General features: G+C 58.3%; 1 protein-coding gene across 3 annotated transcripts in view; it reads right to left on the bottom strand.

Annotated features, from left to right (window-relative positions):
* Window positions 1-2,317: 2,317 nt before the first annotated feature.
* Window positions 2,318-25,964, bottom strand: part of DGKZ (diacylglycerol kinase zeta) — a 44,482-nt gene continuing 20,835 nt past the window's right edge. For 2 of the 3 annotated variants that reach the window (XM_075425772.1, XM_075425771.1), the window contains exons 2-31: window positions 25,685-25,793; window positions 24,880-24,975; window positions 24,030-24,107; window positions 23,627-23,683; window positions 21,431-21,499; window positions 20,912-20,983; window positions 20,484-20,600; window positions 20,321-20,392; window positions 19,929-20,024; window positions 19,565-19,647; window positions 18,962-19,022; window positions 18,444-18,557; window positions 17,902-18,042; window positions 17,314-17,392; window positions 16,960-17,015; window positions 15,800-15,862; window positions 15,482-15,555; window positions 15,258-15,369; window positions 14,757-14,956; window positions 14,352-14,452; window positions 14,149-14,228; window positions 12,627-12,696; window positions 10,757-10,797; window positions 9,958-10,148; window positions 9,371-9,402; window positions 8,575-8,615; window positions 8,081-8,201; window positions 7,504-7,540; window positions 7,112-7,211; window positions 2,318-4,786 (exon numbers count right to left, since the gene is read on the bottom strand). In XM_075425772.1, the coding sequence (XP_075281887.1) occupies window positions 4,670-4,786; window positions 7,112-7,211; window positions 7,504-7,540; window positions 8,081-8,201; window positions 8,575-8,615; window positions 9,371-9,402; window positions 9,958-10,148; window positions 10,757-10,797; window positions 12,627-12,696; window positions 14,149-14,228; window positions 14,352-14,452; window positions 14,757-14,956; window positions 15,258-15,369; window positions 15,482-15,555; window positions 15,800-15,862; window positions 16,960-17,015; window positions 17,314-17,392; window positions 17,902-18,042; window positions 18,444-18,557; window positions 18,962-19,022; window positions 19,565-19,647; window positions 19,929-20,024; window positions 20,321-20,392; window positions 20,484-20,600; window positions 20,912-20,983; window positions 21,431-21,499; window positions 23,627-23,683; window positions 24,030-24,107; window positions 24,880-24,975; window positions 25,685-25,793 (2,680 nt within the window). In that variant the 3' untranslated portion in view covers window positions 2,318-4,669. Of the gene's footprint in view, window positions 4,787-7,111; window positions 7,212-7,503; window positions 7,541-8,080; window positions 8,202-8,574; window positions 8,616-9,370; window positions 9,403-9,957; window positions 10,149-10,756; window positions 10,798-12,626; window positions 12,697-12,970; window positions 13,016-14,148; window positions 14,229-14,351; window positions 14,453-14,756; window positions 14,957-15,257; window positions 15,370-15,481; window positions 15,556-15,799; window positions 15,863-16,959; window positions 17,016-17,313; window positions 17,393-17,901; window positions 18,043-18,443; window positions 18,558-18,961; window positions 19,023-19,564; window positions 19,648-19,928; window positions 20,025-20,320; window positions 20,393-20,483; window positions 20,601-20,911; window positions 20,984-21,430; window positions 21,500-23,626; window positions 23,684-24,029; window positions 24,108-24,879; window positions 24,976-25,684; window positions 25,794-25,964 lie in introns of all 3 variants that reach the window. The other variant, XM_075425770.1, reaches the window with a different exon arrangement.

The raw sequence follows: 25,964 nt of genomic DNA on the forward strand, positions 1-25,964 counted from the left end.
CACAGGGTGCAGAAACGGGTCCTGACAACCGGACAGGCAGCAGAGCCAACGGTTCCCCCAGCGCCAGGCTTTTAAACCCAAGCTGAAGAAAGCTGCGGGGACAAACTTCACGGTCAGAAAGCAGTGGCAGGGCCTAGGTGTGCTGCTTTTGGCTGGGGTTCAGCAGCATCAGGTTTGCAAATCTGAGTTACGGAGCTGCGATGAGCAAACCAGGGGCTGGTGGAGCTGTGAAAGAGCTGGGTCTGGGGTGCGCTGCTGCTTTTCTCCAGCCATCTCTGGCTGGGAGCCACCGACCCCGCTGGAGTCCTCAGGGCAGAGCAGCCCAAGGTACGGCAAAGCCCGGTGCAAATTTTCACTCCTTCCTCTGTTTCCAGCCCTCCCCCTTCCCCTCCTGTTGCCCCCTCAGGCTGGGGACCAGGAGACGGGCGCTGGCCGCACAGGAGAGCGGGGGTAGATGCGCTGGTGCACATCCCCTCGGCAGTGGTCCCTGCGGGCCCTCTCTGAGGGATGCAGGGCGGGGAACTGCTCCTTCCCCTGCTCAAACAAGCAGCAGAAGGCTGTGTTTGCAGAAGGGGCCTCATGCCGAGGGAGGAGCGGGAGTGTGACCAACCCAGGTGTGTTTCCCTGCAATTGCTTAACTTGAGCTTTTTACCTCTAAAAATGTCAGAAGATAGTTCACGGCACGTCAGCTCCACATCTTCCATCTCCAGTGGAAGCCTGGTCCTTGGGGCACTGTTCCCGCACAGCGTGGCAGCCCGGGCGCGCGGACCCAGCTGCGCACAGAGGGGACATTTTCCTCGCTCAGATGTGCGGAGGCGGCGTGCGGCAGGTAACCATTAACAGGCCGCTGCTGTCACCCCGGCTCCGCTCAGCTGGCACGGCCCTCCCCAGCCTGCGCACCCCCTGGAGTGTTTCCACCTCACCGGGGGCCAGACTGACCTCCGGCCGTCCTGCAAGGGGAGAAACGGGGGATGCCGGGGCGATGCTGATGCCCTGCGGAGAGAAGGGCTCTCCCCCGAAGGCAGACTGCCCCTTTCCTAACACCCCTCACCGCAGAAATCGCGGTTTGGGACTGCTGCTCTCCCCCACCATAAATTTGACACCGGGGCGGCTGGAAAACCCTCATTGCCATGGTTACTGACAGTGCTCGCCGTCGAGACATGGGCCAAGCGCCAACACGACGGGGTCTGGGCACTGAAGCAGAGCGGGCCCCCTCCTCCCAGTCGCACGTACGCCTGGTCCCTGGGCAGCGGCCCAGGGAGGCCGGGACAATTCGGTGTGCCTTACACCCGCTACAGACCCCCACTGTTAGCTCTGGGCAGGAGCTGAAAGGCTGAAGGCGATGAAAGGGAGGCGCGGGGGGTGGAAGGGACAGCGCAGCCGGGGAAGGAGGCTGCTTCTCCGGGCGGGGAGGGGGCGGCCGCAGCGACAGGCAGGCTGCCAAGCTGCCCTCAGGAATCCAGTTTCAGGTATGAGTATAGCCCCCCCATCACCCACCGCATCCGTCCCCAGCTCCCTCACCAGCGCACCAGCAGCCGGAGTGATTACCCCCCTTTTGCAAAGGAAACTCTGCATGAGAGACGGCGTTGGCTGCAGTCATGAGCGCGGGGCTGGAAGCAGAAGTGTCCCTAATCGCCCGCTTCTGTAATCAGAGAGCGGTCCTCCTGCCAGGGTGGTGGAGATCATCCCAGCCCTTGACGCTGCAAGCCTGTGCTCCACACCGGAGGCAAGACCCCAAGGCTCCGCACCGGAGGCAGGACCCCAAGGCTCCCCTCTGGGAGCTGGGAACGAACGGGAAGAGGCCCGAGCAGGCTCAGCCCCTGCAGAGCAGCGTGGCTGGGGACAGCTCACCCCGAAGAACGGCCAACAGAAACGAGTTGCAATCTGGAGGCTGGATGCTGCCGCGGTACCGGCCGATGGCTGCGCGGCTGCAAAGGGCGGCGCAGGCCTGCCGCCGGGGCTGCCGCCTCTCACCCCGGAGCGGGACAGAACAGCAGGCTGCCAGCTCCCGACTTGCACTTCCAAGCCCTTTTGGATCACTCGGGATGGCAGCGCGCTTTCTCCCTGTTCCACGTTACACTGAATATTGATGTATGCCACAGAGCGCGGGAGAAGCTCCCTCAGGGGAAGGGCCCTGTATCCAGCAGCTGTCCCAGAGGGATGCTGTGCAGGGAAGTGGGCAAGGACCTGGCCCAGAAGGGAACACCCTGGGGTACCCCCAGTTAGGATGGGAGCAGAAGCCTCGGGGTACAACCTCGAGGGGTGTCACTTGTGCAGCGCCCGCCGCACTCTCACAGATGCAGCTGGAGACAGGAACTAAAACATCCATCTCTTTATTTCAATGGCAAGAAACAACAACATCCAAACGGTCCAAGTCTAAAAGCAACAGGAACGCAGGCTCATGCCAGGCTCTTGGCCTGCTGGAGCCGACACCCTCACAGAGTTACAAAAATACAGTCCTATGACAGCGTCTAGGAAACACAGACCCAGGTATTGCACAGAACGCCTGCCCTCCGCGGGCAGGGTGACCAACACCCCCTCTGCCTTCGCCAGAATGCAAGCCAGGCTTGGAATTGCACAGCAACTCAGCTCACGCGTGCACGGAGGGGCCAGGCGGGGGGGGGGACGACAGTGTGTCTCTCAACTACCTGTACGAAAACTATAAGGGAGGATACAAAACTGGGGAGAAAGGGGGAAGCTGGGGCTGTAAACGCCTCCAGGCCGGGCTGGGCATCCTGGCTGAGGGGGACAGCGGTTTGGACCTCTGAGAAGATGACAGTTCCCTGTCTGTTGGTGGCCTGCGAGTAGTGCTGATGGGAACCCCGGGCACTGCTGGAGCATCCCAGCTCTGAAGGCACTGCGATGCTATCGTTATTAATCGCCAATACTGCCGCTGGCCCCGGCACTCTGCACTGCCCTGCACCTCTGCTCCCCACCACAGCATCCCCCATCCTCCAAGGGAATTCTGCCCCCTGGTCAAAAAGCCTGAAGGGTATTCTGGTTCTCTGCGGTATCCTCATACCCTTTTTTTGGTATTGGTACTAGGACGGATCCAAACGGTGCCACCCAGCATTACCCAGCGGGTGCAGCTGGCTGGGGGTGCAGGTGGGACCACACGGACCCCATGCAGCAGTAGCATCCTTTCCTGGGACCCAAGCTGCGAGCAGCAACCTGCTTCCAAACTGCTGCCCACCTGCAGGTGACGAGCAGGTCTGCAAGGCCGAGAGCCATCAGCTCTCCTCCTCCGTTGGCACCTCCTGGTCCCAGAGACTGTCAGTGCTGCGAAAGCCTTGCTGAGGGGCTGCCCTGATGCCTCTGTGGATGCTCAGCACCCACAGCATCTGCAGGGGAGCTGCGTCGTGGTGCCTTGTACCCCATGGCAGGTGGTAGGTGAAATGCCACCCCACTGCAGGTGTGACTTGGGCTATGCATCCAAAGCCCTCTTTCTGCTAAAACTGGAGAGGGTGAGCTGATGGTCTGCCCAGGGAGCTTGTGTCTGGGCTGGGCGAGCTCCCAAGTTTTCCCTGCAAAGCCCTGCGCCCAGTTTGGGGGATGGCAGGAGCTGGACTCAGAGGATGCGTGCTGACAGGTTGGGGGGCATGGGGGGAATCCCTGAGAGCAGCACTGACCCCAGCACTGCCCCTCCAGCCCCGTGCAACTTCCAGCATCTGGGGGGAGGGGAGAGGAGCTGAAGCAGGGAGGGCAGCCAGATCCAAGACAGCATTTGGGAAATGTAACAGGCTCCACCGTGCCCAGTGCCCAGGCCCAGCGCAGCTCTCCATCATGGCTACGTGCTGCAGCAGGCTGATGAAGAGCTGCCCAGCAGACACCAGTCGTGCAAGCTGCCCCGCTCTGCCCTGCAGAGGGAAGGATGACGAGAGGGCTCGGTAGCCTTTCTCCACGCCATCCCTGCCCCGGGTCAGACTGCTGACCGTCTGAGCACTAAAGGCAACCGAGAGGGCAGCGGCTGCCCTGCTTCCAGCTGTGCCAGTCCCAGATGCTCTGAGGAAAGGCTGGGAGTGCCAGGGACTTCCCTCCTGCCGCAGAAGGCCCCGGTAGGGCAGCACAGAGATGTGGGGCAGCCACAACCGACAGGAGGGAGGAGGCGGCACGGGCAGTAAGTCATGATACTTCCCTCGGGGCAAAGTCTGAGGCTCACCACCTCTGCTGCCTGCCCGCACAGCCTGTGCCTCCCGCGCCTGTGCCAGACAGGAGAGAAGGAACAGGACACGAACCTAGCCAAGCATCTAAAGCAGGGGCACTGCCAGCAGGGAGAGGGTGCGAGCAACGATATCCCACAAGGATCATAGGTAGGAGCCTGCGGAGGGGCACTGGCATCACTCTGCTGCACGGGGTGACCCAGGGCTTCAGCCTGGCCTGCCCCACCAGGGCTGCAGGATGGAGCTCATCCAGGGCAGGGAACGTGGTGGATGAGGGGCAAAGTGGGGGGGACACACACAAAGAGCCAGGCTTCAAGTCCCGAATACCCACTCTCCTCACAAACAGAGTCCCAGCCCAGCCTGGGGCAGAGCTCTGCTGTGCTGTCTCCATCTCCTCTGGGGACCAGGTTGACATCGAGGGAGGGCTGGGCCAGACTCACAGCTCTGCCAGTTGGCATTGTCCTCTTCTTGTCCTGCCCGAGCTGACTTGGGCTAAGGCACGGCGAGCACTACACAGCTGTCTCCTGGTCCTCGCGCTGGATCATCTGGTAGTGCTGTCGGTTCTCGAGGTAGGCAGCTAAGTCGGGGTCATTGGCTTTCTCAGCCCGGTGCTTGGGGGTGTCTCCCTGCATAGGTGAGGCAAAAGATGTCAGAGCGCCGAGTACTGCCTAAACGCTGCCTCAGCACCCAAAGGTGCCCCCGTTCCCCCACTGAAAAGGTGGCTGCAGCTGGGTCCAGCAGAGCCTACAGCCAAGCGCTGAGTAGCAGTAGCTGAACGCCCACGTGCTCGCCACGGAGTGAAGGCATGCTCCCAAGGAGCCCCACTTTGCTGCAGGGCTGGAAGCTGTCCCCTTGAAGGGCCACCAGCCCCGTGCATAGGCCAAGATGTAGACCAGCCCCGACCATCACCAGTCCCCCCGAGAGCAAAGGTTGGTCCCCACGACCTGCTCTTCTCCAGCGCTGCGAGGCAGGCGGGAGAGGGTGAGGAATGAGGGGTATGTCTGGGGAATGCCCGGGAATACCAACCCCCCTTCTCTCTCGAAGCCTGGCCAGTGCTCTGGCTCCCAGAGGAGGATCACATTTCACCAGCTTATTGCAGCCATCTGGACTGTGTCCACTAATGAACTCCCGCACTCCATAAAAAGCAAATCTGTTAACAGCTCCCAGCTCCGTCTCCTCTCCCCCTGCCCTCCCCCTGCTCCTCGCTCCTCCTCGCCAAGCGCCCGGGCTCTGCTGTGCCACTGAGGAAGGCTGCGGAAACCTGGCGCTCGGCCACTGCCATTGAGAACCGGCCCCAAAGGGATGCCCGGCCCACCGGGCTCGTCTCTGGTGCACAGCGGGGCGCAGACGGCTGCGGCGGGGTACCGGGGCCGCCGGGGTGACAACCCACGGCCATATTTCTCCAGCAGGAACAATGGTCGGACACATGGAGCCTCCGCCGGGCCTGCGGACAAAAGCCCAGCCGTGTGTGGCTGTGGAGAGGCGTGATGCACCAAGGGACCCCCTCTTTTGCATGTGCACCCCGTGCTTCAGTGCCAGATCTCCTCGGGGGCCTCTTCCTCACAGCCCCTGAATGCAAGCGCTCATTTAACAAAGTGTGTGGGGGGAAAATCCAGAGGAGGAATTGAATTTCTTTCCTGTCCCCCTGCAGAAGCCCCGCTGCGACGCTGCCTGCCCGCAGCCTGAAACCGGAGCTGCCAGGGCCCCCCTGCCCGGCCAGGCTGAGGCACCCCAACCGATAAGGCTCGGCCTCCCTCCCAGCTGCAGGGTGCGGATCAGCCCCCTCCGAAGCCGTGCCACAGGTCTGACACCCGGGGTTCCAACGAGGTGGGTCCTGCCCGTGCAGGCAGGCTGTGACCCGGAGCCCACGCCAGGTCAGCGCAGCGGCGCACGGGGGTCCCCAGTCAGCCACAAACCCGGACACGCGTTTGCACAGGCATGTGCAAGCCCCTTTCCCTGGGGCAGCCGTCACGCCCGAGCAGGGCTCCCTTTTCTGCTGGCAGGTTGGGGGCTGCTCCTCTCCTTCAGGCAGATGAGGCAGATGAGGCTGGAGGCAGAGAGGGGCCTTCCCCCTCTGCCTCTGCAGAGCCGGAGTCTCCAGCCAGGCCAGCCCTGCTCCAGGCGCTGTGCGAGGGCTAAGCCTTAGCCAGGACCAAGGAGGAGCGATGGGGAGCCAGAGATTGTCTGTAGAGCATCTCCCTGGCAGCTGACAACACAGCTGCACGCTGTCTGGGGCCGTCCCCAAGCTCCACTGGCCCCAGCAAGTTTGCACCCCCTGGCTGAGCTCCTACCCTGTGTCCCAGACCCACAGATTGCACCTTCTTAGCTTGTTCTACATCTGTTCCGCTACAGCCCATCGCTACAAGCCTCCGTTGGACAGATGTGACCACGTCCCCCGTGCCACACACCAGCCCTGGGAACCTCCCATACCAAAACATGGCCTCAAGCACCCTTCCCGTGACTCCTCTGCCAGGGCTGGCACAACTCCCTGGCACCAAGGCACGTCTCAATTAACTCGGCATGCGAGGGAAAGGGCCGCCACTGCCTGCTCCTGCTCCCCACGGGCCGGCTTCACCGCCGAGAGGAGCTCCCAGTGCCCCCATCAGAGCCGCCCGGGGGGGAGAGTGGGGGGAGCCCTGCAGCTGGGAGGGAGCTCACAGCAAGACTGTCCTTGATCTGACCCCGGAGGGTGGGAAGGGGAGTCGGGGATGAGACATTCCAGCCCCTCGCTCCTAATTTAATAAAACAACAGGGAGAGAAGCACAGGGAGGAGAGGGATTTAACCCCTCCGCAGCTGGGCTCCACTGGGCAAGCAGGGGTGCTTCATGTCAGCTCCTCTCTGGCTGGCAAAGACTCCAGCCAAAGCACGCTTGCTCTGCTTTCCTGCTGCCCAGCTCCTGCCAGCCCCCCGGCCCCCCAGGAAGCCCCACTGCCAGCCCTCCTGCCGTCACCTGCAGGTCCGTCTTCATGAGCGAAGCCCCGGCCTCCACGATGTAGTGGCAGATAGTGCGCTGGCGTAAGGCTGCAGCCTGGTGCAAGCTGGTTTCACCGCTGGGGAGGAGAAAGCGGGAGATGTGAGATGTCCCCCCTGAACGGGGACAAGCAGCACGTGCGGGGCGCAGTGAGGCACAGCAATTCAGCTGCAGCAGAGGCTCGAGGTGGGTCGCGTGCATGTTCAGGCAGCCCTGGCAGAGGAGGGCGTGCTGCTTGGGGATGGTCAGTGCGGAGTGGACTGGGAACTGTGGCCGGTAGGTAGAGTGTGGGCAGCTGATAAGTGCCCAGATGACTGGTCACCTCGCAGAGGGTCTGGCCAGCAGGTAACGCAAGTCAGTCAGCAACTTACTTCTCCTCCTCCGTGGCATCGAGGATTTCTGAAGGGGCTGTGGAGAGAAAGACAGTGCAGGGCGAGTGAGACCCGGCTGAGGGGCAGAGACAGAGCCACCTACTCCCCAGTCATGCTCCACATCTTGTCATAGTGGCTGCTGTTTCCATGCTGCCTGCAAAGGTCCTGGCTCCAAAGCACTCAGGCCAGCAACAGCACCTGAGCCCAACTGAGACTAGGGCAGAGGAGTTGCCTGAGGAGTTATGACAGAGTAATATCTAAATAAAAATAAAGCAGCCTTTCAGCGGGAGCTGCCAAAAACAACAGGTTAGCTGCCCTGAAGGCAGAAGGAGGACACTGAGAAATGTTTTCCAGAGACATGCTGGTCCCTGCAAGGATGGGACCATGCCACATAACAGCCATGGGGACACCCCAGTACTGGCAGGCAGATGCCAGGGAAAGCCCATACACCAGGAGAAGGATGTAGCAAACCTGGAGGGGAGGGATCTGTACCCAGGAGCACCCTTCTGAGCAGAGGGTCGGGCTTTTTTGGCTGCCGGGCTCCTTTGCTAAGGGTAGCACTCTAGCCCCAGCTCACCATTCTCGATGATGTATTTGACGATGTCCTTGCTCCCTGATTTGACGGCATGGTGGAGGATGGTCTGGCCCGAGGAGTCTCGCACCATCAGGTCACTTCCAGCCCGGTGCAGCTCTTGGAACTACAGGATTGCCAGATTGCTCCAGATGAGTTGCCTTTCCCAGCTTCAAGCCCCAAACCCCAGCACTGCATCCCTGGGGTGCCCAGCAGGTTGTATGGATATTTGGGACCTGGCAGGGAGCTTTGCCCAGCTCAGCTACGCTGCCAAGTCCCTTCCCTCTGTGTCCCCCAGGCAAGGAACGAGGCTTCTTGCCAGAAGCCTGCATGGTTTCCAGCCACCGATCCTGGAGGATGGCCCTTGACAGGAGCTCCAGGGCAATCGTGGAGCAGAGCTGGCAGGGCTTCCCACGGCCCGAGGGGCACACCAGCGGAGCAGGCTGCGGGGCGAGCACCCAGCGCAAGCCCTGGCTGCACATCGCAGCAGGAGTGCCTACCTTGCTGAAGTTACCGCTCTTGGCAGCTTCTATCAGGTCATCTGCAAAGAAGGGAGATGGGTCAGGGTCAGAAAAGCCAACCTGTAATGCCATTTATCTACCCTGGGTGGCAAGGGTTGGGCACCGGAGGCTCGAAGCAGTCAGCTGAAGGTACAGTACAAGCTCCTCCATGCGCTAACCCCTTGGTCAGACTGGTTTTTCATGGCTCCTCCACCTTCAGGCATGGAAGGGACAAGCCGGGGAAGGAGGGAGACACCATATAGCTGGGGGCACAGCCGGACCTCAGCCCCACGGAGGTGCTCGTGCAGGGGGAGCAGGCTCTGCCCACGGGCAGGATGACTTGTGATGGAAGCGGGGAGCAGATCTCCTAGATGTCAGCCAGTGGCTGAGACGCCTCTCACCCATGACTCACTCACACTTCCAGGCATTGGGCTCCGCTCAAGATCCAGGAAACTCTTTCCGTTTGCTCAGCTCAGTGAGGCCCCTGACCTTGTGCTCCCACCTCCTGAGCTGCCGCTCGGCTCCGCAGGTGGGGGATTAACCCCTCGGCCACACCATTTCCCGCACGGCGGAGCCGGGAAGGCGCCTGGCCGGGTTGTTCCACAAATCACTGTCAGGTCTCTCCTGCACACCTCTGGGGTCACCAGCCCGCAGGGCTCTGTGCTCCCACCTAGCACACAGGCAGCAGGGCTCCTGTCTGCGTGCCAGGAAAAGGACAGGCCAAAAAAACCGTGGCAGGGACCCAAAACAGCGCGACCCTGAGAAGGGGTGTGAGAGTTGGTGGGACAAGACTCACCTTTGTGCAGGAGGCAGACCTCAGGCTCAGCGCTGCAAGGGAAGAAGAAAAGGCGTAAAACTAACCCTGCCAGTCCTGGCAACAGATGGCCCAAGAGGGCAGGCGGCGAGTGGGGGATGGCTGCGGAGGAGCCTGCCCACGGCACTCCTCCAGCAGGCAGGAGCAGAGGCAGGCCAAGGGACTTTGCTGCTCTTTGGTCATGCCATCTGCTTCTTCCCTGGTCTGGGTTCTTCCTCATCCCTTCTACTGCTACTCCCAGCTCTGTTGCTCACCCATAGCTGAGGCTGGTGCGACCTGGGCCAAGACACCCATGTCCTTTTGCCCCACGGGCCAGGTGCTGGAGTCTGACCCCACGGCTGAGCTGCGTGGTGATGTCCCACTGCCTTCAGCAGTGCTGGCTGGGAAGCAGGGAGGATGGGACAGCATCTCACTGCCTGGTCTAAGTCAGCACTGAATTCCTGCTTGCTTCCTGGGAGCCCCCCTGTAATCTGGCCCAGGGATCAACCCAGTGAAGCCAACCCTGGCTCTCCTATCACTGCCCATCCTTCTGACGTCCAGCACCTCATCTTCTCCCACCCCAGACTCACCTGGGGGCAGGAGAGGAGGGTGGAGAGGAGGAAGAGGAGGGGAATGCAAAATGGTGCCCAGTGGGTGCGGCAGACGAGTCAACAAGGTCAGGCATGGCAGGCGAGGTGCCCACGGTCTGGGTGATCACCAACTCTGGGTCCAGCACATAGAGCTCGTCCTGAGAGATCTCTGTCACATAGTTGAGGTGCTCCTGAAAGACACAAATCAGTCTCCTCATAAGACCCACTTCTGCATAGCTCCACCTCCCATCCCCACGCGTCCCATGCCTTGTAGCCCACCCACTCACTCAGCAGAGTGATGGTGGCTCAGAGAGTCCTGGGACCTGTGGCTGGAAAGCCTCCACATCTCCTTGCCTTTTTGAGGCTTCCCATCTCCTCCCAAACTAGCAGCTGACCTGTACACCTCAACTCCATATCCCCCTCTCCACATCATTAGGGAAAGTATTTAATGCTGGGTAAGATGACCCCAGCTGGTGGGTGCCTGGCCAGCCTTGCTGCATTGCTATTCCTTACCTGCTCTGCTGTAGCATCCTGCAGGCAGGTTCCAGCCCAAGTCTCTGTGCTCCCACCCCCACCCATGCTTCCTCCCTTTCCACAGTAACCTGGAGGTGCTGGGGCTGGTCCTGGGCCAGGTCCACCACACCACCCCTTGGGAGATGCCACAGGGCAGGGCAGCAGCGTGAGACCTGCATGTCCCCAAGGCTGAGCCTGCCTGTCGGTCCACGTGAACGCAGGACACTCAAGTGCCTTTCCAGCAGATGCCAGGGTGGATGATGGCAGAGGATGAGGCCAGACTCACCTGTGCGCGGTCTATCCTGTAGAACCGATCAGCTGTGGTTGCTGTAAGACAGGGACAAGACAGAGTGATTCTTGATGTGGCATGAAGGAGACGGCCATTTTCTGCCACCGAGAGGTAGTGAACAATCCAGCCACTTTGTGGCCTGCATGGAGGGCACAGCAAAGCAAACACCACCCCCTGACCATGACCAGGCCCCTTCCATTTGGGACCTTGCTGTTTTCTTTATTTGAGGCAGCCCCTTGGGCCTGCAGACCACTATGCCCCTGTGCCACATGCCTTTGCTTGCTATCTCCTCCTTGCTGACTCCTCACAGGGAGCCACAGGGAAGGCAAGAACACGCCTAGCCGATGCAATGGCCTTTCTGGGGGCTTTTGGGTGCTCCACCATTAGCCTGAGCAGACGAAGCTCAGGGCTGCGAAATACTTTCACTTGTACCAGGTGAGGAACTACTCCAATTTAACACGGTACACCTCGTTGCAGAGCGCCAAGAAAGGAAGGCACTAAGCAGGGTTGGGAGAAGAGGGAGGTCAACCTCCCACTGACTTGACTAAGGTCCCATGGACCACCATGAGGCCATGCCAGAAGCTGCGACTGCCAGGTACAACGGAGCACGCCACTGCCAGCTGTAGATCCAAGCCCCTGTCTCCTAGGATGGCAGGAGAGAGCTTCAAACCAGCCTCCAACCTGCTGCTGGCAGCAGCCTGTCTGAGTGCATCCCTCTGCTCGTCCCTCTTCCCTAGAGGAGCGATCCCCACAGCAGGAGAGGATCTCCTTCAACACCAACGGAGCAAGTGGCTGTGCTGGAGCCAGAGCCACGCAGCCACCAGGCCCAGGTGAACAGGGAGGGTCTGGGGACTTACACCGTCACTACAGGAGAGCAGGACATGCAAGAGCACAGCGCCAGGACAACTGGGTCCTCACACAGGGTGGCACCTACCCAGTGTCCCACCAGGCTGCTGGTGCCAGCCCAGGCGAGGCTGCTGCAGTGGGACCCTTGGGGACCTGGGGAATTCTCTCTGCAAACAGAGCGACGACAGGCCAGAGCAGATGAGAGGAGTGAAAGCGTCCTGTTAATCCTGTCCTGGCTGGAGACTTACAGCCAGGGAGCAGCTGCTGAAGGCCTGTAATTCAGCCGCTTGAATAAGCCTGCCTTGTCTTGAGTGAGGCTCTGGCCTCCTTCCTGACACGTTTTCCTGAGCCCAGAACCTGCTGCTGGGAGACTGGCAGGAGGAGGGAAAGCGGTCCTGGTACAGCAGTCCCGGTAGGGACACCTGGGAGCAGCAGCCCCACACGCAGGGCTGGAACCCCGACGGGAGACGCTGTACCCTCTGGGCCCAGCACCAGGCTTCCCAGGCAGCCCACAGCTGTGCTCTGCTGGGCTCTGCACCCTGAGACTGGGAAGCCAGCGAGATGAAGTGCCACCAGCAGCCATGTCTCTCGGCCAGCTTCCAGGTACAGGGGAAGAGCCCTAGAGCCTCTTGGTCAGCGAAGGCAAAGGCAGAGGAGAGAGCTGCTTTCAGGCAGGGGAGAAGAAGGAGTGGGAGCCCAGTGGGGAGCTGGCTTCCACAGCATCGGGGTGCTGGAGCAGGGGGGCCCTCTGCCTGCACGACACAGGAGAGCAGCCCGGCAGCGACACACGCTGCCAAGCTGCCTTCAGCTCCAGGGGCTGGAGAGCAGCAGATGCCCCCCGCTCCGCTCGTGGTCAGCAGCCAGAGACACAGCTCGCGGCAAAAAACTGCTGCGCTCGGCCGCAAAGACCCTAACATCCACGAGTCCCACATGGCTCCCGGTGGCTTGTCACTCAGGGTCTGTCCCCTCACCCCCCCAAGTTCAGGCACAGTCAGCACTCCCAGAGTAAAATGATACTCACAGTCAAGGAAGCACCACTTGGGCGACAGCTTCTGGGACGACAGAGTCTTCGGTTTGGCTCCATCTCCCTGCTGCACAAAATAACAAAGAGGACAAAGTCATGTCGCGTCCTCCCCGTCTCTCCCTAGAGTCCCTCCTGCTTTGGGAGGTCCCTGCAGACATGGAAGACCACAGGCACTTGGATGGAAAGGGGAACTCGAACACAGGCACGGGACACAGCAACGGAGAGTGGCATGGGACAGACTGGAGCTCATTGGAGAGAGAGAGGCCACAAGACGAGCCCACAAGACCAGCATGGTGGACATGACAGATGGGCCTGGGGGGACGGAGTGAGGCCATACACACCTGAAAGAGCATGTGCTCTAAAGCAGAGGGCTGTGGAGCGAAATCCTGCAGAAAGGCAAGGTGTGCCATTACAGCCTTTGTCTGGGCAGCCCCCCAGCCCCTCTCTCGTCCCACTGGGGTTTGCTTAACGTGCTGCCATATCTGGCTTTACACACTGCCTGGCCAAGGTCCCTGGTCCCTGCCCTGCTTTGAGGCCAGAGCACAGTGGTTGCCCAAGGAGAGAGAAGAGATAAACCACGAGGTGACCGAGGAATGCCAGCCTCCATGCACAGCTCTAGAGGTGCAGGAGGCTGCAGAGGCATCAGTCTACCAGGCTGACGCCACAGGGAAGTGTTACCCTCTGAGTTAGGGAGCTGCTAGCCATGTGCCTGTCCGCGTGTCCTCACCAGTGCCTGGGTACAAGGCGAGCAGGGGACAGGCATGCAGAGCAGGCAGAGCATGGAGCAGATGCTAGTGTGCCAGCTCGGGCAAGCAGCTCTGCAACTCAGCTCTGCAGCATGCTACACACAGGCTGGATGGGATTCCCTCAGGCACAAGAGCCAGCTGACTGGGGACTGAGCAAGGTCCCTTCAATCTTCTGGGAGAAAATCAGACTGAGCAGTGTGGCACCAGGAGGCACGCCATGGGCTTAGAAGGCATTGCTCACCAGGAGCAAGGGTTGCACAGCCCGTGTCCGGGTCACAGACACGCACTAGCACATTGGCAGGAGCACAAAAGTTAGTAATTGCAAACGAATAGTTGGAAGGGGACAACCCAAATCCAGGCACCTGGAGGGGGCAGAGCTGTGCCAGGAAACACAGAACCCGCAGAGGGCTGGAGGAACACAGCGCAGCAAACAAAGGGACAGAGGAATGGCCTCCCCAAACACCCGGGGGGTAACAGGCCCCCATAGGGTGTCTGCTGGCTTTTTCCACTGCCCCATAATTTTTCCAGGCCACTGACACTCTGGGCCTGGAGAACAATGTTGGAAGACCAATGCTGAGCAAGAAGGTGCCAGAGAGCAGGGAGCAACAGGCCATCCAGCTTGGTATCCTGCCTCCACCACGTGGTGAAGGCAAACTGTGACCTGCTACCAGAAGCAGGAGCGTGTGTTGGTGCATGCAGGACAAGGAGGCTTAGAAATCCCTGCCCTCCATCCTCAGCATCCAGCCACGACCACTTCCCACACAGAGCCTCACCTCCTGCAGCCTCTCAATTTGGGTCCGGCACAACTCCAGGTCGCTGTCTCCTGGAACCACGATGATCCCCAGCGGCACAGCTGCACGACAGGGCACAGACACAACTCAGGGAGCAGCCCGTGCCCCATCCCCAAGACCTCGCACAGCTTAGCTGAGGGCACCACCAGACTCGGGGACTGCGGCTCCCACCCCCATTCACTCACAGGCTTCCTTGAGCTTCTCCTTGTCGTAGTGCAGTGCCTCGTAGTCGCGCATGCTGATTCGGCTCACCCGGATCCGCAGCCGCTCGGGCACTGGCTGCTGGCTGCGTGCACGGGGGGAAGGAAAAGGGAAGGGATCAGAAAGCGATGGCCTGCTTTATCCTGATCGCACTCACCCCTCCAAAACAGGCAAGAGCACAGTCTTGTGCACAGACTGGGGCAAGGAGCTTGGCACCAGCAGCTTCTCCAGCATCATGGTCTGGCCATACTTCTGTGACCTGATCCCCTCCCAGGCCCTCCTTGGAAGAGGATAGAAATGTCTCTGGAAGTGATGGATCAATCCTACCCCTTCCCCATCCACCCCTTCTGCTTTGGAAAGGGGGTGACAGATTGATCTGAGGAACCTACTCATTCAGCAGAGGCATGGAGTTGCGCCGCTTGGTCTTCTGCACCATGTTGGCTTGGTTGCGCAGAGAGATGTGGATGCAGGAAGCCGCCAACTTGCAGGGCTCTCCATCTACCTGCATGGGGATGGCCTTGGATGTGGTGAGAACCACCTGCCGGCACTGGTACAGCCGCTCCCCGTGGCCACCGACCTGCAAGGCAGCCTGTGAAAGTGTCCAGAGTGAGAGCAGAGCACGGACTGAGGGGTGGATGGGGGCGAGCACCCGTTATCAGACAGATGTTGCAAATGAACCAAGTTCTGAGGGTCTCAGGCCCAATCTCAGTGGGAAGGGATCCACAGAGACAAGGCCATGACAGCACCTCACCTAAATCTCAGACAGCAGACACTGTCACACAGGCCAGCACTGAAACTCCTCAGGAGAGAAGCTGTGGAGCTGGGCGGCTGGCTGACACCCGGTCAATGGGACCGGTCGCTAGCTATAACCAGCAACAGCACTGACTCACCAGGGACGTCATGGTGAAGCCGATAACTTCAATGCAGCCGTCATCGTGGCGCTGTGGCTCAAAGTCATGGTGTTCCCCAGGATTTCCCCAGGGCATGGTGCCTGCACAGTACCTGTGAAGGGATGGTGAGCGATGCATGGAGAGACCTCCCCAAACCCAGGCAGGGATCTGTGGCATGGGGCTGAGAAGCCCAGACCGCACAGGCAGGTCCTGGGGCCGCTCACCTGGGGATGTTCAGGAAGACCAGGCACTGAGGCTTCAGGTCCTGGATCTTGGGGGTCAGGTCTGTCCCATCGCACTGGAGACAACACAGGGGCGTTCAGGCTGCTGTAAGGGGGAACCTGGCCCACTCTACTCACTTATGAAGAAACGGCCTCCCTCTCTGCTCCCTGTGGTGACTGTTCTCCAAGGCAGGGGAAGCTGATGACCCCAGGGACACATCCTCTCCCCAACCCTGAGACACTCAAGTGTGCCAAGGGACTGCTCCTTGCCCCTCCACAGCTCACCCCCCTCCCTGGCCCAGAGCACCCCTGCACACTCACAATCAACTTGACGTGCTTCGCCAAGTCTTTGGAGCTCCCAGTGAGGAAGTCGGAGAAAGCTGTCTGCCAACGCAAGAGACACAGTGTTAGCACCCAGATGTTCACCCAAATAGGCAGCCAGGAAGCCTGCCACTGACCTTCAGACCTCAGCTGCTGAGAGGAGAAAATCCCTTCCTTCTCCACTGGCAGAAGCCCTCTTGCCTCCCCCTCCCAAAACAACCTGATCCATCCCTCTGGCCATTTTGTCTACCACAAAACTTGGGGTACCTCACAGCTTCAGCAACACCCCCCAGCATTCCCTTGCCAGCCCAATCCCAGCGTTAAGGAAGAGCTGGCAACATGGGTCTCCTCCAGCAAGAGACTCGAGTCACAGGAGAAAAATTCATTCTCAATCTGTAATGAAGTACCATAAAATGGAGCTGATGTCACCTCATCCAGAGATGTGACCCCCTCCGGAGATACCAGGAGAGACAGTATGGCCTCTGTTACACAGACCCTAGGGTCCCCTTTGGGTTTAACTGTACCAAGAGGAGGGGAAACACAAACAGGAGAGATGTGAGATGGTACAGAGTAGCACCTGGCCTTTAGTACTGCTCACATACCAGTCAGCCAGCTGCCTGGCTACGGAGATATATTGAGGAGAGGGGGATGGATGAACAAAGACGATACTGAGAGACAAAGCTCTAGAGGTGAGATACAAGAGGGTGGCATAATTAGCCAGGCAGCTGTAACTGCCCCGAGGTATAAAATGAAAGACCAAAGTAGTGTGGGGACTCTATGGAAAGGCCTTCCTGTTCCTCTGCAGGGGGCACAGCTGCTTCCCCACAGCTCTGTGGAGGTCCTGCCTGGGTGACCGTCCGTGAGGCGGAGAACAAGAACAATAGTGGCAGGAGATCAAGACAGCAACTGTACCGCAGGCCAGAGAGCAAGCTGTACCGCCAGCAGCACTCGCAGCCAAAGAGGAGCTGCAACTCCCACGGCTGCAGTCTTTCTCCAGCACCTCTCCAGCTTTGGGGAGGGCTCAGCTTGGGTGCACGTGAAGGCCCATGTAATTCAGATGAGTAAGTTGAGGGTGCGGACAGGAGCTGGGGCCATGCCTGTTCTCCAGTTGACGCTAACGCTGCTATGAAGACATGCCCAGATACCCTCCACACACTCACCCCAGCATAGAACATTTTATTCCGAAACCGGCTGTTGAACTTCTCTGGGTTGGCCTCTAGGGAAAGGAGAAAAAAAGTCCAGGTCATTGCCCTGCACATGGAAATACTTCACTTGCCAGCTCTTCCCAGATATGGCTCTCCAGCCAGCCTTGGCCAGGAGACAGCCCCCAGGTCTCTTCCCATTCAGGCACCCCTCTTCCCCCTCTGCAGCCTCCACTTGCTCCTCAGGTTTCACCTCCAGCCCTGTCCCTGGGGCAATCCTCTTGTTCACTTTCCCGAGGAGCGTTTTACAGGCCCGCTTCTGGGGCACCCCTTCACCACAGACCCTGCCCCAGCCCTGCCGCACCCCCGTACCTCGGGATTCATGGAACTCCAGAGTTACCCGTGCATCAAAGCCAAGGCTGAAATAGTTATTAAAGACATCCAAGGGGAGCTGAAATGGAAAGGAACAAAGATGAGGCTGCTAGCATGTAGCCACAGCAAAGACGAGGTCAGGTTATAGCAGAACCATGGACCGTGCTCACAAGGCTGAGGGAGTGGACGTTTGCCTTCCCCCCAGGAAAATAGAGAGGTTACCAGCCTGAGATCACGGACTGGCCGCCGGCTCCTAGGGGCATGGGACGTGGCCCAAGGGGACACACTCTGCTCTCCAAGATACCTGCAGTCACCCATGTTTCTGGCTAAAGAAACAGTCTTGGAGGGAACTGGGCTTCCACCTGTCGCAAGCTGTAGTTAAAAACCTGTGATGGACACTTAGTTCCGATCTCTCCACGCCTCACCAGGAGTGCCATGGGTCAGAGCCACAAGGAGAGGAGTGGAATTGGAGCAGGGACACGCTAGCCCAACACGCTAGCCTCAGGTGCTGGGGCTGCCTGAGCCAGTGGGAGTAGGAGAATGCAGACCCCCAGCGCAGGGAACAAACATGGAGAGGGGGTGTCCCACCTTCTCGGTAGCAGCCTCATCCTTTTCCTCAGGGTTTGCATCAGGGTTTGGCTCCACATGGAGGTTCCAGCGATCAAGCTGCACAATGTTCCCATCTTCCACGTGTGACAGGATCTTGGACAGAGGCTCATCTGTGTAACCCTGGTGAAGAGCAGGACTTGGTGAATCTCCTACCTGCCTCGTGTAGAGACGTTGTCTTCTTTGGGATGACATCCCAGAGCAAAGGATGTGGAAAATATTGATTCTAGTTGAATGTGCAGCAAAGTGGGACTTTACATTTAAAACAGTATATCTTCCTTCTAAAAACCTCCCAAAGTTTGAAATGATTTCTTTTGTTAACGTCCCAATACATTGTAACCTAAATCAGAATAATTCAAATGTCTGAAGGACAGTAACATCCAAATGGCACTTGTTTCTTGGTCTGTATTCAGGAAAAGTCAAAACCACCCAGCCACAGCAAATCCCTATCCGTGTGTCTGGAACCGGAGTTGAAGCGCTCAGCCCCCCTCTGTCAGCAGTGGACTCTTGTGCCCATCACTTACCCCACCCCAGTTCAGCGTCCTGGCCAAGTCGTTCCCTGTCCCCAAAGGGAGGATGGCCACAGGAGGAGGTGGGTTGAGGCGTAACTGGTCCAGAATGGAGAGTATCCAGCCCACCTGCTCGAGCAAGAGCAAGAAACAGTTGGTTATTGCAGGGACCGGCAGGCAGGTGGAGGTGACTCAGAGCACTAGCGATGGCAGAGGGGCAGAGATGGGGTCCTGCTGGCCACCACTGAGGCTACTCAGAGCCTTTAACGCTCCAAATGGGTGCTGCAGGAGATACCAGTAACCCCAATGAGAAGACTGGCCCCCAAAAGGGCTACAAATCCAGACATGCCACAGACTAGCACTCCCTGGAGCAGTGCACGAGGGAACCCACAGTATCCGGTGCCACCAGTTGGACCACGGACACGATACGCACATTTTGCCTTGTTCCGGATTACAGCGATAAGGGCTGCTGCCAACACAGGAAAGGTCTGGGGCGAAGGGTACCGCAGGCACAAAGGGGCCAGGGGACTCACCGTGCCGTCTCCCCCGCATGCCAGGATCCGGAGGTTGTGGACCTTGCGGTACAGCTCCAGCCTGCAGGGAACAGGGAGGGTGAGGAGGGGAGGGAAGAGGCACCAAAGGTGTTACGCAGCGGCTGCAGGGCTCCCTGCCCTCACAGGGCCCGTGGCATTCACGAAGCCACATGCATGTCTCCCTCCCCATCACCACAGCAGAGCACAGCAATGGGCAAAGCCACACTAACTTTGGCTTCACCAGGTCCTGTGGAGGAAGAGCAGCATGTCCATAGTCCACGTAGATAAGCCGAAAGGCAGCAAGCAGACAAGACCAACACGACATTAATGGAACATCATGAACTAGATTTGGGAATGTCACCCTAAACCTGGTCTCTTTGCCGCCAGCCTTAAGGTTAGACCAGCCCTCCAGGAGCAAACACTGCAAGGCCAGGACTGGCTGCAAAGTATCCTAGAGAGGCCTCTCAGAGCATCAACTTGTTGGAGGTGTCTTTGCACAAGGGACGTATGGAGCATCAGGCCTCTGCCCGCTGCAGGAAGAGCTCTAGGGAGGAATCTCTGTGGCAAGGATGGGGGAAGGGTGCTGCCGCCATCAGTACTCACGCCTCCTTGGGGCCACCCTGGCTGAGGTCGAAAACTTGCCGTGGGTTGAGATACCACATGAAGGACTGGATTATCTTGGCTCCCTGTGAGGACAAGACAGACTTCAGCAGGCAACAGGGAGTTCCCAGTGGACAGAGGGAAGAAGGCATCTGGTCTCGAGGACAGGCCAAGACAACAGCATTCTGGGGGGATTCAGGCAAAGCCTGGCCTAGGTGGGAATTCCAGGCAGCAAACTGGCATTGCAGAGGTTGCCTTGCCTCATCTGCAGCTGAGACATTACCAAAACTATGCTGAGTCCTCAGCAGCCAAAAGGCAATGCCCCCATATAGCTGCTTTCTCAGGGAGATGTAGGACAAGGCCATACCTGATTCCCACCGCTCTTGGGGTTCACGAACACCAGCAAGGGCTTCATGAGAGGAGCTGGCATGGGCTTGATGACAAAGGGCTTCCACCTTCCTTCCTGCAACAGACACCGCAGGTCCTTCAACACACCCGGGGGAAACACAAACACTCAGCTCCAGCCGAGCCCTAACATCACACATGGTCAGGTGTGGGAGGAAGAGAACATCCCAGCTACCCTGTAAGCCTTATAGCTGGGATTTGCCCTGCCAGCAAGCACCCTCCCTCCCTCCACCTCACCCCACTCAACCTCAGCGCAGACCCTGCAAAGTCCCCTTGTTTCCCAGTCCTGCTCCTCACTGCCCAGTCCCTCCACCCTTCTGAGACAAGGTCACTCCCTGCCCCTTCTTGTCTTACCTCAGCCCCCTTTTTGCTGGATTTCCGCTTGAATGAAGTCCTCTTCTTCTTCTTACTAGATTTCAGTGGATTCTAGAGAGAAAAGAAAAAAACCAAAAACTCCGTGAGGAGCTGCTGGGCAGGCAGGAGTTGTGAAAGAGCCACAAGAGCTGAGGTGAGTTACCTGGGGCCGTCGGACCCGCAGAATCCAGGTGGGAGGAATGACAACAGCAGCGTGAGCCCCCAGCGAGCAGGGCTCTTCGATGTGTTGCAGCATGAAACACGACACTTTGCTGTGATACTGGGGAAGGAGAAGAGAGACAGAGAGAAAACTCAGCTGCTCAGTTTGCCGGGGACAACCACCTTCTCCTCCCAGCTCCCTCATGCCAGTGCAGGGAGTGCGGGAGGAAACCATGCAGAAATTTTGTAATGGGAAGGCAATGAGGAGAAAGTTTCTGGTAGATGCTCCCAGCCACCACAGTACGGCCTCTCCCAGTAAGAGAAGCTGTTAAGGGCAGGCTGCAGAGAAGCAGCTTGTGGAGTCCCAGCTGAAAGCAGAGGTCATTAGATGCAGAGCAGGATGGTAAGACATTCAATGGGGGCTTTGCTCACCGCTTGCTTGCACCAGGAACAGCTGATGGCTACAATCTCTTTACTGTGGAAGGCAAACTTCTGCTGGAAACCCTGTGGAGGGAAGGGTAAAAGGCTCAGGGGAATTCCCCCGCAGCTTTCTACCATCCTACAGGACTTTCCACCACCAGGAGATGTTACAAAGGGAGTGTGCCTACAGATGGAGCCCTCCAGATCCCTGTCAGATAGCTCCAGCCACCACTACGGCACCAGGGAGGCCACTGTGCTCTGCAGGGGTGTCCCTATTGCCTGAGGAAAGCATGTCAGGAAGACAGTCCCTTCCAGGATTGATTTGGCCCAGGGGGAGAACAACTCTGTGTGGGAAGCACTTATGGAGTGATTCACTCTGCAAAACAGGCCACCGAGTCTTGGTGTTGCTGTAGGCAGCTGCTGCTGCCAAACAGGAATGGTGGGATGTCTCTGGCCCCCAGCCCTGTTCTTGTCTCTGGTTTGACCTTAGGTTTCCTTCAGGCTGAGAAAAAATCCAAGATAACTTCTTACCTTGCCACATTGCCGGCATTTCCCTTCCTGCCGCCTCCGGTGTACCCAGTGATGCCGGACGACGATAGGCTAAGGGGAAAAAAGAAAAGAAAAAAAGAAAAGGGAGTGAAAGGCCCGGTGTGTGAGAGAATGCAAGAACAGGCAGGACGAATGGACCCAGACCAGCCAGGGACTCTGCTCTTGCAGCAATCCCACTATCACATGCACCAGCGCCAACCCTCTGGAAGCAGGCAAGGCCAAAGAATCAGGGAGCAAGAGGCTAAATTAAGGTGCTCGGAGAGGAGGGAATTAGAACCAGAAAAAACAGGATGGAGGGGAGGAAAACTGAAGACTAAGAATCACACAAAGCAAACCCAGCTGAGTGGGCAAGCAGTAGTGTGGAGTGCCACTTTGGCCATAGATCACATCTCCATCCCTTCATGTCTCTGCCCAGACGGCTCCAGTGCCAGGTGAAAACGTGCTGGCGGAAGGTAGGAAAATCCCCAGAGTGTCCGCCCACAGCAAGAAGATGGAAGTGCTCACAGCTAAGCAGAGAACTGCCTACCTCCACGCTCCTTGAGGACAGCAGCAGCCTCAAAGCACCCCCCAATTCACCTTGCTCTTCTGCCTACTGCAAGCTCTGCAAGCCCACCTCAGTTCCTGCCTGCCTGCCTGTGACGAGTGGAGCAAGGCTGCTCGCAGGCAGGCACCTTCTCCCCACCTGCAGGCTCATGGTAGGCTGGAGCTGGGACTCGCTGGAGCGATTGTGAGGGGGTCAGAATTTTTGCAATGAAGTACCACGTTTCCTAAATCCCACCTTCCTCTTCCAGCCCTGGACTGGGAATGGCATTGCAGGGAGGGCACCAAAGAGAAGATGGAGTGAGAGCTTACAGCCCAGCGTGGTAGAGCCCAACACCCTGCTCTTGACAGCTGTCAGGAGCATGATGACGATAAGAGGCAGAAACTGGCCAGAGATTTGGGTCAGCTGCAGCGTTGCCTGCTCTGCGTGCAGTACAGGGGAGAGGACAAAGACTCGTGCTGGCTTTAGCAGACATTAATCCAGTGGGAGTAGAAGGGGGGCTATGCCCTGAGCTCAGCTCTGGGTCCCACCAGGCACATGTAGGGAAAAGACAGACCCTGAAGGGTCCCTGGCAGCAGAAAGGCCAGAAAAGCACCTTTCTAGGTAAAAAGGCAGGAAGCATCCCTGGGGGAACTGAGGAGTATTAGAAAGACAGGATGGAGAAGCAGGGTTTGTGAGTAATAGGAGAAAACCCAGGAAAGGGAAGACAGAGACAATTTGCAGCAGTTGGAGAGAAGGAAAATAGAGACGGAAGAGTGGGAGCAGAGGCTGAGAGGGACTGACAGAAGTTGTCAGCAGAGCCCAAAAAGTAAGCGAAGAACAAATAAAGCAGCTGGGATAAGCATGACATAGGAAGGAGAGCCGCGTGGCAGCAGAGGCAAAGGAAGAAAGGAAGGTTTAAAGCGATGTTGCAAGCTTCACCTTACCAGGTGGCACTGGCATTTCTGAGCAGGCAGCCCTGCATTTGAGCACCTCTCCCCTGATGTGCCTGCTGTGCCAGCACAAACACGGCGGCCCGTGACCAAGCCACCCACACCCACTCCATAGCTCCACATGGGCTACGCTGGCTCCACAGGCTGGAGGGTGAAGCACAAAGGCTGACAAGTGCTTCCACCAGTGCAGCTCAGCAGAAAGGTCCCAGGCTACTGCTTACACCCAAGGCATTAAAACATGGGCTAAAGGCGTCCAACAGCACCACTGCGAGCATCTTCCACTGCTACCTGGAGTAGTTGTGGCACCCATATCAGGGCTGAACAATAAAGCCAGAAGTGAGCCCGTACCATCCCCTTCCCAACTGTGGGAGACCTGGGGACCTGTTGTTTGCCACAGCATGCTCTATTCACTCGGGGACCAGTAGAAATGGGGGGGGGGGGAACATCCCCCAGGAAACAGCATTTGCAGGTTCCCGCCATGCAGATGCAGGAGCTTTAGAACATGCAAACCAGCAGACGCAGAGTTCTCACACCCAGTCTGCGCTGCTGCCTTGCAAAAAAACATCCCTTTTACTGTGCCATCCCCTTTGAGCCAGGAGGCTGCACTCTGATGGGCAATGTGCTGGCAGCATCTGAAGCCTTTGCCACCAAACTGGGAAGGTGATACAGGGCAGATGTGGGCAGCATCTCAGGCTCATCACTCACCTCCCGTACATTCCGGGATCCTGACTCCCTGAAGGAAGGTTTGCAGCGGAAATTTATCTGTGGATTGAACGCACGAGAGGAATCAGTAAAACCATCATACCCGAAGGAAATCTGTAGTTTATTTTACTACAGCAGACCCAGAGCCTGTAGAGAAGTTCAGTGCTTGCTGCAACCCTGCCCCCGGCCCGCTAATATCTCTGTCACTGAACAAAATGGGGACGGGGGTCCCAATCATGTTGCTAGATGCTCTTTTTGGTATTGTCTCCTCAGGCCACCCCTCTTTGTAATGACCCATTGCCGTTCCCAATCTTCTTGTGTTTCATTACCCAAGAGGAAGGGCTGGCTAGGAAAAGGCTTTTACAGCTTTGCAAGGCACAGAGAAGGCTTAACAGGCTCTACTCACTTTCTCCAGCTGTTCGATGCAAGGTGTATGCACTACGATCTTGCAGGCTGCACACTTACGCCTGGAGAGAGGTTTTTGCTGGAGGATGAGAAAAGGGGAGGAAAAACATGCATATGAATAGCAATGCTCAGAGGCTGGCAAGCTCAGCCTCCCCTCACACCTCCTTCACATTTTTCAGGATGCAGAACAAGTCCTATGGGAAAGTTATACACAGCTAGACTCCTTGCAAGTAAAGGGATCTAAGCGTGTGCCTAGAGCAGATGCTCTCAAGTTTGGGACAGAGCAGGGAGGTGCTCTCCTCTGCTTAGTCAGTTCTTGCCCTCTTCTGACGCTGCCCAAGAGCACCATGGAAGCTGGTCCGGGAGGTAAGCCCCATGGCAGGCACAGGATGGCATCAGTGCTCCGTGTCCACACCACACGCAGGATGGAGTCTGCAGGCCAGCAGGGAGAATTGCAGCATCCCTGCAAGATCAGTGCTGCCTGCAAGCGCAGGAGGCCTGGGTCGCCAGCACTTGCTTTTCTCCTCTACTGAAAGGTCTTTCCAGCGAAGCTGGATTCAGATCCTCCCTCTCAGGGTGTGAGATCCCGACAGCCTCTCCCTGGAATATCATCATACCACCTCCGGGCGAGGGGCAACCCCACGTCAGGTTCCCATCACAAACTAAGCACCAGCACAAGCTGGGGACGCAGCCCTCCAGCACACAGAGGTAGGAGGGACACAGTCCCTGCCTCACCAGCCCCCCAAGCCCCCACCTTTCCCTGGGAGCAGCAGCAGGGCCTTCGCGCCGTCCCTGCTGGGCGGTGGCACAGCCCGCACTGCTGGGGAGGTGGGTGACCCCCAGTGACTTACCAGCAGCTTCGCCATGCAGTTCTGCTCCCCAACATAGCAGAAGTCCCCAGAGACATTGGCCTCAAACCAGATGTGCTCCCCATAGACAGCAGTCTCCTAAAAGGCACAAGACAATGTGTTTCTTTGAGAGCACCCTAGATGGGCATCCAAGCCCCCAAAACGCTTTGTGCGAGGGACAAGATACTGGGACAAGGCTGGGGGGTTGGAGCTAGGTGTAGGCTGGGAGACAAGATGCACAGAACAACCAGGGCCAACATCTAAGCAGAGGAAGCCTCATGAAGCTGCTGCCATGGCCCACCCATTGGAAACGAGAGCGCTCCAGGAAACCAGCTCCAAGACCTACAGCCTATGTGAAGTGTCCTGCACAGAGGGGCTGCTTCCACCACCCCCTGAGAGGAGGCACTGGGGTGAATTCAACACAGGTGACTCTCCTGAAACAGCTTCTGTTCTATGACCTGAGGATGCAGCTTGAAACCCGCCAGGCTTCGCCTGCGAAGGGGCAAGGGCATACTCCTGCTGCTTGGCCTCAGCCACCAGAAGACCTCGGCTGCCAGGAGCAGAAGAGCTGGCAGTGGAATAGCTATGCCCTCCTCTCAGGAACCACCTGTGCCTGCGCAGCCTCTGCTTGCAGCATCAAGGGGTGCTGCCAGCAGCACAGATGCTGGCACCAGCTGGTGGCAATGGTGGAGGCCATAAATGTGTCAAAGCCGAAGCCACCTGGGAAGCCTCAGCCTGGCAAGGCCCTGCTGTGTCCTGGCTGGGAGCCCATTCCATGCAACACCCAGCAAAACACACTATGACTTACGCTCCAGTCTACAGTGCTGCGTATCTGCCTCTCCGAGTCGCTCCTCAAGGCTAGTGCAGGGTTTGGCTGGGCTACCATGTGCTGGAGGCTGGATTTGGCAATAGCTTTCCTGGAAGACACAAGAAGGCTGGCTATTAGATCAGGGGAGGAGAAATATGTGCAAAGCACACAGCCTGCTTCTAGGCCGGATGGTGAGGTTGGAGCAGAAAAGCATCCTCAGGACCAAGCAGCTGGAAATGAGGCAAATCTCCAGCACCATCAGCCAAGGAGTACCCGCTCC

This window comes from Opisthocomus hoazin, chromosome 7 (assembly GCF_030867145.1).
Source record: "Opisthocomus hoazin isolate bOpiHoa1 chromosome 7, bOpiHoa1.hap1, whole genome shotgun sequence".
Lineage (NCBI taxonomy): Eukaryota > Metazoa > Chordata > Aves > Opisthocomiformes > Opisthocomidae > Opisthocomus > Opisthocomus hoazin.